Below are 10,316 nucleotides of genomic sequence, written 5' to 3' on the forward strand. Positions count from 1 at the left end.
AAGCAGAGTATGAGGGCGTGCCCTGACAGTAGCTAGGTAAGGACTACTAGCCAGTCAGAAGCAGAGTATGAGGGCGTGCCCTGACAGTACCTAGGTAAGGACTACTAGCCAGTCAGAAGCAGAGTATGAGGGCGTGCCCTGACAGTACCTAGGTAAGGACTACTAGCCAGTCAGAAGCAGAGTATGAGGGCGTGCCCTGACAGTAGCTAGGTAAGGACTACTAGCAGTCAGAAGCCAGAGTATGAGGGTCGCCCTGACAGTAGCTAGGTAAGGACTACTAGCCAGTCAGAAGCAGAGTATGAGGGCGTGCCACGCTAGCAGCTAGGCGAGCATTATAACGTGTGTTACAAAGTGACCACGTTTGTCTCTGAAGTAAAGGCTGGACTACAATAGAGCTGTTTGGAGCAGTTGGTGAACAGTGGTTTCTGTTGGAGATGGTAAGTCCCTTTGGGGGGGACTTTGGGCTTTTTCACTTTGTAAACCTATAACGAGCACAAAAAAGATATATAACACAATAAAGGAAAGGGAAAAAGCCAAAAAGCATAATATGAGCACTTGTAAAATTAGAAAAAAAGATTGGTTTGGCTTAAAATACAGCAGTGTGTTATGGGACCTATAGACCACCCTGACCTCCTGCTCTTATTCTAGGTGCTCCGGTCCTAATCACTGCAGACACTGGAGGGGCTGACTCACAGCAAACCTCAGGTTGACAGTAATACATACCATGAGAACAGCCTGAACCAACAGTGACAGATGTGTGGACTTGTCACACACAGGGGTCTATACTAACAGTAATTGTTGTTCTGCATTCATCGTTATTCTAAAGCTCTGATGCCGGTTATCAAGATGTACTCTGACAGCAAAACAACAGAAGGTCAGCCCCGGTCAGACTGGAGTTATTGTCTCGGGGGCGTAACTGCACTGGTCCTTTTTCACCCCCACCCCAAAATATTCAGCCACAAATACCTCCTGGTGTTCCTGTATTGTTCATCTCTGAGTTGCAAAGAGCTGCTTGTCCTTCTACTTTCTTTCCTTTTTTTTTATCAGCTCTGTAAAATTTGACTTTTGTGTGAAAAGTGCGGAAGTCAAACATGGTTTGCTTATCTGGTAGATGTTGCTAACACCAACATATAAGCAGCAGGACAAAATCAAACCACTGGGCTGCTGTGTCAGCTGCAGGTTGGGACTTATACACACATACGTAGGGCTGGGCGATATACCTTGATACTGTAGTGTTGACTATTGGTGCGTTCACAAAATATTAACACAATGAGATTTTTAGATAAATAATCATCAGTAATGTGGATATAATGACTAAGTGGGTACATGCAAATAAAAGAACAGCTAGAACAGTCTGGTAAGTTCAGAAAAGTACATCACTTTACTGTAATGCAGCCTTTAAAACCAGGAAAAGACAACACTTGTGCCATATTACAATATTACAATATCCAAAATCTAAGACGATATCTAGTCTCATATCACGATATCGATATAATATCGATATATTGCCCAGCTCTACGCCTACGTGTGTTTACATTTTAGTAACTGGTCTCCATACATTTCTTTTTACGAATTACATATTAGAAATTTGTGTTTGCAATGTATCCATGAATGCACAGGTACCACAGAGTTTCCATCTTGTAGATTAAAGCCAGCATCAAGACGAGAGGCAGCACAGGACATTAGCACTGATGGACGCTCGCTGCAGAAGGTTCACCTCCAGGTGCAGACCAGAGCACCCGGTCCAGCTCCCAGCCCTCGTCCTCTCCACCAACCTGTTACACACGACCACTTTCTGTTGATCGCCTCTTACAGATTTGTTTCCGTTTTAGTCACCTCTTGTTTGTCTCTTGTTTGTCCTCAGGTCAGATTGTGTGGACATCCTGACCCAGTGTGGGGACAAGAAGCGTTTCCATGAAGGACAGACTCCAGAGAGGATCTGTGAGCTGCTGTCGCCCATTGACGACCCGGAACGCTGCATCCCCCTCCACAGATACCTCAGTGAGTCAGCAGGCAAAAATCTCTGGTGCACTTTTAGATCAACAAGATATGGTGTTGTTACTGCAAAAGAAATTTGAATCCCACAGAAGTCCACAGAAGATTTGATAACCATACTGCTTTAAGGCCTTCAAAAGTAAATGAATAGATCCGTGGCCACCAGGAGGCAGAACACCACTGCAGCTGACAATATATCATATATATATATATTTTATTTATATATATATATATATATATATATTAGGGCTGGGCGATATGGAGAAAATCAAATAACACGATATTTTTGACCAAATACCTCGATATCGATACCGCAATGATACTGTAGTGTTGACTATTGGTGCTTTCACAAAATATTTACACAATGACATTTTTGATGAATAATCATCAGTAATATGGATATAATAACTAAGTGGGCAAAGGCAAATAATAGAACAGCTAAAACAGTCTGGTAAGTTCATAAAATGACATCACTTTACTGTAATGCAGCCTTTAAAACCAGGAAAAGACAACACTTATGTCATATTACGATATTACGATATCCAAAATCTAAGACGATATCTAGTCTCATATCACGATATCGATATAATATCAATATATTGCCCAGCTCTAATATATATATATATATATATATATATATATATATATATATATATATATATATATATATATATATATATATATATATATATATGTTATATTTTTAATTACATTTTATGCAGTTAATATGAATTATATGCATTCAACCATGAAAGTACAACTCAGAACAGCAAGAATACAGCATTATCCCCAACATTAAATACTCTCCGATCTGATCTGACGGTCTTGTCTACGTTCCCATATCGGCCCATCCCCTCCTCCCCTGCCCCGTCACACTCTCCCTCCAGCCCCCAGTTCCCTAGGCAACAGCATCGTGGATGAGGTCCTCCATCCATGCAACCCCAACCCCTGCCCCAGCAACCACTTATGCCAGGTGAACAGGAAGGGCTGCCTGGATGAGCTCAGCTGTCAGCCGCACCTCTGCGTGCCAGGTACGAGTCGCTGCTACACCGCTGCACAGTGTCTGCAGCATCGCACCCATGCTCACTGTGTGCGTGTGTGTGTCTGTGTTTGTGTGTGTGTGTGTGTGTGTGTGTGTGTGTGTGTGTGTGTCTTCAGGCTGCAAACTGGGCGAGGCCTCAGAGTTTCTGGTGCAGCAGGACGCTCGTATCCAGGTTCCAACGCGTGCCGGTCCTTCCGGGTGTCACGAGGTGTGCAGCTGTGGTCCCAGTGGGCGTCTGGAGAACTGTCTGGACATGCCCTGTGTGGACACCAGCAAGCCCTGCATCGTAGGAGGACAGAGGAAGAGTAAGACGCCCCTCATGTTTGTCTGCATGTCCAAATAGTTACCACAGGTCCCTAAGAGACAACAGAGGGTCTTAAGGCTGATTTATACTTCTGCGTAAAGTCTACGCTGTTGCTACGCACGTAGGCACGTGGAGACACAAACCTACGCTGGACTCTACGCCGTAGCCTGACGTGAACCTTTCAAAAAATGTAACTACACGTTGGGGTACTTTCCATAAAATCATCTCTCAATGCAAATCAAAGCAGCTATTAGGCTAACTGACATAAAACCATGCCAATCTCTAGGTATGGTGAAGTGTATGGTATGATGTGGGGAACTTTATCAGGATGCATAGTATCCTGGATCCATGAAATAACTGGCCTTTAAAAATAAACATCTTCCTGTCTCTATGGGAATTTAACATAGGGGTGTACTCACTTTTGTAGCCAGTGGATTAGACATTAATGGCTGTGTGTTGAGTTATTTTGAGGATTTACACTGTTATACAAGCTGTACACTTCATACTTTACATTGTAGCAAAGTGTAATTTCTTCAGTGTTGTCCCATTAAAAGATATAATGAAATATGTACTAAAATGTGAGGGGTGTACTCACTTTTGTGAGATACTGTATATACTGTATATTAAAAGGACAGACTTTGGCTGACATTAGTTGTCCATTTTTGCTCAATTTACACGCACTTCCGTATTACTACTTAGATCAGCGTTGTCATCATATCTTTGCCACTTATAATTTGATGTGAGTGATATTTGCACTGAGAGCAGAAGTTGCATGGACTCACAGTGGGACACGACTCCCTGAGGTTTCCCTGAAGTATCCCTCATGCTTTCATAGAATCAAGCGTCAGACACTGGCCCTGCTGCTCTGTACAGGTCAGCTTTCTAACAGAAGCATGCGGCTGACATGTGGACGTGTTGTTGTCTCCAGGCCACGGGACATCTTTCAGGATGGACTGCCACACCTGTTCCTGCTTCGGTGGGGACGCCATCTGCTCCACTAGAGAATGCCTCAGCTCTGACCAGGACCGCAGACACTTTACCGGTGTGTGTGTGTGTGTGTGTGTGTGTGTGTGTGTGTGTGTCCGGACTATTTTCCTTTAAAGTGCTCATATTATGCTCATTTTCAGGTTCATAATTGTATTTAGAGGTTATATCAGAATAGGTTTACATGGTTTAATTTTCAGAAAACACCATATTTTTGTTGTACTGCACATTGCTGCAGCTCCTCTTTTCACCCTGTGTGTTGAGCTCTCTGTTTTAGCTACAGAGTGAGGCATTACACTTCTGTTCCATCTTTGTTGGGAGTCGCACATGCTCAGTACCTAGGTAAGGACTACTAGCCAGTCAGAAGCAGAGTATGAGGGCGTGCCCTGACAGTACCTAGGTAAGGACTACTAGCCAGTCAGAAGCAGAGTATGAGGGCGGGCCCTGACAGTACCTAGGTAAGGACTACTAGCCAGTCAGAAGCAGAGTATGAGGGCGTGCCCTGACAGTACCTAGGTAAGGACTACTAGCCAGTCAAGCAGAGTATGAGGGCGTGCCCTGACAGTACCTAGGTAAGGACTACTAGCCAGTCAGAAGCAGAGTATGAGGGCGTGCCCTGACAGTACCTAGGTAAGGACTACTAGCCAGTCAGAAGCAGAGTATGAGGGCGTGCCACGCTAGCAGCTAGGCGAGCATTATAACGTGTGTTACAAAGTGACCACGTCTGTCTCTGAAGTAAAGGCTGGACTACAACAGAGCTGTTTGGAGCAGTTTGTGAACAGTGGTTTCTGTTGGAGATGGTAAGTCCCTTTGGGGGGGGGGGCTTTGGGCTTTTTCACTTTGTAAACCTATAACGTGCACAAAAAAGATATATAACACAATAAAGGAAAGGGAAAAAGCCAAAAAGCATAATATGAGCACTTTAAAGCTAAAGCATCTTGTAGCTCCAGCTGATCCCCGCTGTCCCCTTCCAGGCCTTCCCTGTGGGTGTCCAGACCGCTTCGTCCCAGTGTGTGCCTCTAACGGGCGGACTTATCCCAGCGCCTGTGTGGCTCGCTGTATGGGCTTCAAGGACCACCAGTTTGTGTTCGGCCTGTGCCGCCTCAGTAACCCCTGCGCTGGCAAACCCTGCCAGAGAAACCAGAGGTAGGAGCAGCTGCTGCTCACACTCATCCACACTTCTGCCTCTCTTCTTCCATCGCTCTTTCTTAGTTGGTGTTTCAGGTTCCTCCAATTCATTCACACATCATCATCATCTTTTTTTAAGGATTTGTGTATGTGTAACACACACAGGTAAATGATGTAAGTGCAATGTAATGTGGCTGTACTAATACACCAAAGTGTAGAAAAGGAATAGAAGAGAGGGTAAAAACAATAAATAATGTAAAAATCTCAAATGTACATACAGTATGTCTGCATTTGTACACCTGTTACCTTTGTAGAATAAAGTCTAATCTATCATAATGTAAGATGTAGGAACAGTAGTAAGATGTCTCCCTGTTTAACAGATATATAACAATAATATTAACTCATTGTCTACTTACTACAGATGTTTTACTCACTAAATCATTCCGGTCACTTGGACTTTCCTTCAGTCACACCTGCTCGGATGTTTAACATTAAAAGCTTTCTGGCACCTCAAAGGGCAGAATGCCTCACACTCACACTGTCTCTAATGTGTGAGTTAGGTTTCAACAAACGTTTGCAAAACTGATTCTTGAATACAATTTCTTTCTTTTTTTTTGTCGACTGGTGGAATAGCGTGGGATGATTGGCAGGAGGGTGCATCCTTGTGTGCACTCACACAAACATTGTGAAAGGCTCCACACCGTTAATATTTGTACATTCATTTGATACCTTTAACGTGAAGCAGGAAGGGTTGCGCTTCAGTGACAGTGTTCAAAAGAAAAAGCCAAAGCAGTGTCCAAACACTACACACACACACACACACACACACACACACACACACACACACACACACACACACACACACACTAATGAGTGGAGCAGAGCAGGTTACTTCCTGAGTGTGAACTGTTAGTAGAGCGAGAGCTTCTCCTCTGTAAGGACCGACATATAAATGCATATGTGTGTGTGTGTGTGTGTGTGTGTGTGTGTGTGTGTGTGTGTGTGTGTGTGTGTGTTCCAGGTGCATCCCAAAGTACCGTGTGTGCCTGAGCGACTGGTCCGACTGCCCGCAGCACGAGTGTGTCGGCCGGCCCGCGGCCTGTGATAAGAGCAGCGTGGAGCCGGCCTGTGACACCGACGGCCTGCTCCACGCTAGTCCGTGCCAGCTGCAGCAGGCCGGGAAGAGCCTGGCCTACATGGGCCACTGCCAGGTAGGATCACACCTGGAGACACACTCACTGCTCACCTAGCTGCTGCTGCTGCTGCTGCTGACAGAGCATGCACTAACCTGATGGTGCCACTGAGAGAAAGCGTTTGAAAAAAAATCTAGTGGGCTCAGAAAATAAAGAAGATGCTTCACATCACTAGTGTCTGGACAACGGACAGATTCCCCTGTTGTCCTGCTGCTGGCCTACAGGATGGGATGTGCACACAACTACCTCCCTCATCTTTACAACTACAACCATAATGCTCTGAGATTTAGAATAGTGTTCCAGCATTGGTATACAAGGAATATCCAGATGTACCGATCACATTCATGCTCCTCAGAAGATCAACCCTTGGTAGTTTGCCAAAAATGTAACCTATCTACTGCTAAAGCTCTAACAAATATTGAATGTTTTTTGTTTTGTCCATTGCTTTTGTACAGTGGAGTTGAATGAATGAATGAATAAATTAATGAATTTGACTGAAAAAGCACCTTTCATGCAAATAATGCACAAATTGCTTCACATGTCAACAACAAAAAGCAAACAAAGAAAGATAGCACAAGTTTAAAACCTTACACATACACAAGGATGAGGGGAGAAAGTATCTTACTGTGCAAGTGGACTTGTTGTGAAAGCAAGGCTATAAAGCCGGTACACACCAACCAGACGGCCGACCCTCGGCAGAAAAGCCAGACGAGATGATCAGTCGGGTCCCCGAGGTCCAAATAACTGCCTCGGAACACACTGAGGCGACACCGACTTGAGAAACGTAATACGTCTCAATAGCAGCAGGCAGCGCTACTCTGTATTGTTGCCCAAGAAATGAAAACCGGCAGCTGATTGGACGAACACGTCACATGGGTTTGTTTTCTCCGGAAATTCAAAGCCAGACTGTCATGGCGGCCATTCAGAATACAATCACATATTGTATTAAAATAGTTCACTGACACATGTTTCTGAGAACATTTTAAGCGAGAAATAGGCCGTGCAGTTGCTGAATCTGTCTTCATTTCAGATCAACAAAGGTCAGTTTAAAAGATTTTCCTCAGATTTTGAGAGACTCTGGTCACGCTCATTCCGCTCGCCATTTCCGGGTGAGTCCCGACTGCCCTGCCTCCGACTGAACATGTCAGGTCGGCCAAAATAAAGGCCGACAGCTCCTCAGACTCGAGTCACCGACCTCGCCAGACTGTCCAACGGCTGATTATCGGCCCTGTGTGTCCCGGGCTTTAGACTTTCCATTCTGACTCCTACATATCAAACACTGTTAGTTTGGCCTCATGGTTGTACTAGTGGAAAAGCTCAGAGTCACCAAGACAGAATAAGGTCAATGAGGGAAAACATGGAACAACCATATTAAAATGTGTATATGTATGTAAATGTGCTGATGTGCTGGGTGTGCTCTGTCCTCAGGATGCCTGTCGGAAGCCTCGGCAGGTCTGTGGCCATAACGGTGAAACCTACAACACGGTGTGTGAGGCCTTCTCTGACCGCGTGGCCGTGGACTACGAGGGCCCCTGCCACGCTGTGGGGGCCATGTCTGACGTGGCTCCCGACTCTGCGTGCAGTGTGATTCCCTGTCCAGCTCTGTCCACCCCGGGCTGCCAGCCCGTCACCCCCCCTGGTCAGTAAATGTTCCCACACATGACGGATGACATGTTCGCAGCATCAGTTTGTGGAGAATGTGTTGAAGTAACCCAGCGTGACCTCTGACCTCTGTCCAGGAGCCTGCTGTCCTATCTGTGCCAGCATGCTGCAGATCCTCTGGAACAAAGAGCAGATCAACACGTTCTCTAAGGTACACACATTCTGTCTCAGGTGTAATTACAGATGCTGACCGCTGGGGGGAGTCCCCTGTCTACTGTGTGTGTGTGTGTGTGTGTGTGTGTGTGTGTGTGTGTGTGTGTGTGTGTGTGTGTGTGTGTGTGTGTGTGTGTGTGTGTGTGTGTGTGTGTGTGTGTGTGTGTGTGTGTGCGCATGTGTGTTCTTGTTTAGTTACATTTGATGGGTCCAAAAACCGGGAATACAGTATACTTGTGGGGTCCCGACAGCTTTGTGGGGCCAAAATGCTGGACCCCACAAGTTTAAAGGGCTGTTTGAGGGTGAAGACTTGGTTTTAGGATTAGGGATAGAATTAGGGTTAGGGTTAGGGTTAGGGTAAGGGTTAAGGTTAGGCATTTAGTTGTGAGGGTTAAGGTTAGGGTAAGGGGCTAGGGAATGCATTATGTCAATGACGGGTCCCCACAAAGATAGTGTGTGTGTGTGTGTGTGTGTGTGTGTGTGTGTGTGTGTGTGTGTGTGTGTGTGTGTGTAAGACAGGTCTTTAAAGCCTGACACGCCAAAAACAAAGGTGGTTGGTTTGCCCCTGGCAAAAACCCTAAAAATTTTGGTGGTATCCCCCCCCAAAAACCCCTGTTTTTTTTTTTTTTTTTCCTTATTCACTTTAAAATCAAACTTTAGGATTTGTGGTTGTTTGCTCTTAGGGAGGAACTCGCACACAAACGTGTTCCTAGGTGTTGGGGAGTGAGAAAAGCCTTTAGTGTGTCCAGAGGGAGCTGTGTGACTGTGTCTGATAAATGTCCTCCAGTGATGTCACTTGAGTTAGCGTCGGTTGAAGACTACACGTCTGGAAAGTAAAAAGTGGAGCGGAGTTAGAAAGACGTGATCTGAGCACACCTCTGCTGCAGGAGACATTAGCTGCTGATAAAATAGAAGTAAGATACACAAGGAAGATACGATAAGACAAGGAAATAAATAAGACGATATTTCTGGTTCTGATCTACTTATATACACACACATATATGTACATATTGTATATGAGTGATAGTGTGTACTGCTGGGTCATATGCAGATCAAGTCTTTCATGTTTTGTTGACGGCTGCGTTCAGCCGTCCGTGTCTCTCTGCCTCTTAATACTAGTATTAATACTTAATACTCAAAATATTATGATTTTATTCTCAAAATACTATAATATTGTTTTTGCTCATTCTTTATTGCGGACAAACCAAAAATATTTTGAGTACAAACATTTATAATCAGATTTTAATATTACGGACTCTCTCACAGTGTTGCCAGTGTGACCACCACAGTCCTGTGTCACTGCAAGATTTATTTCTTTAGAACAACATATCATTGTTCTGTAGAACTCATTCAAATCCTTCTTAAGAAATGAAGAACAGAAGTGAATGAAGCTTAAAGTGCTCATATTATGCTCATTTTCAGGTTCATAATTGTATTTAGAGGTTATACCAGAATAGGTTTATGTGGTTTCATTTTCAGAAAACACCATATTGTTGTTGTACTGCACATTGCTGCAGCTCCTCTTTTCACCCTGTGTGTTGAGCTCTCTGTTTTATCTACAGAGTGAGACATCTCACTTCTGTTCCATCTTTGTTGGGAGTCGCACATGCGCAGTACCTAGGTAAGGACTACTAGCCAGTCAGAAGCAGAGTATGAGGGTGTGTCCTGACAGTACCTAGGTAAGGACTACTAGACAGTCAGAAGTAGAGTATGAGGGTGTGTCCTGACAGTACCTAGGTAAGGACTACTAACCAGTCAGAAGCAGAGTATGAGGGCGTGCCCTGACAGTACCTAGGTAAGGACTACTAACCAGTCAGAAGTAGAGTATGAGGGCGTGTCCTGACAGTACCTAGGT

General features: G+C 44.7%; 1 protein-coding gene across 1 annotated transcript in view; it reads left to right on the forward strand.

The window, feature by feature from the left end:
- The window catches only part of reck (reversion-inducing-cysteine-rich protein with kazal motifs), a 66,747-nt gene that overhangs the window by 44,291 nt on the left and 12,140 nt on the right, over nt 1-10,316 (forward strand). The window contains exons 12-19 of the mRNA XM_039790206.1: nt 1,865-2,001; nt 2,883-3,026; nt 3,154-3,342; nt 4,270-4,383; nt 5,300-5,471; nt 6,475-6,664; nt 8,075-8,285; nt 8,386-8,459. Of these exons, the coding sequence (XP_039646140.1) occupies nt 1,865-2,001; nt 2,883-3,026; nt 3,154-3,342; nt 4,270-4,383; nt 5,300-5,471; nt 6,475-6,664; nt 8,075-8,285; nt 8,386-8,459 (1,231 nt within the window). The remainder of the gene's footprint in view (nt 1-1,864; nt 2,002-2,882; nt 3,027-3,153; nt 3,343-4,269; nt 4,384-5,299; nt 5,472-6,474; nt 6,665-8,074; nt 8,286-8,385; nt 8,460-10,316) is intronic.

The sequence above is a fragment of the Perca fluviatilis genome, chromosome 22, assembly GCF_010015445.1.
Source record: "Perca fluviatilis chromosome 22, GENO_Pfluv_1.0, whole genome shotgun sequence".
Classification (NCBI taxonomy): domain Eukaryota; kingdom Metazoa; phylum Chordata; class Actinopteri; order Perciformes; family Percidae; genus Perca; species Perca fluviatilis.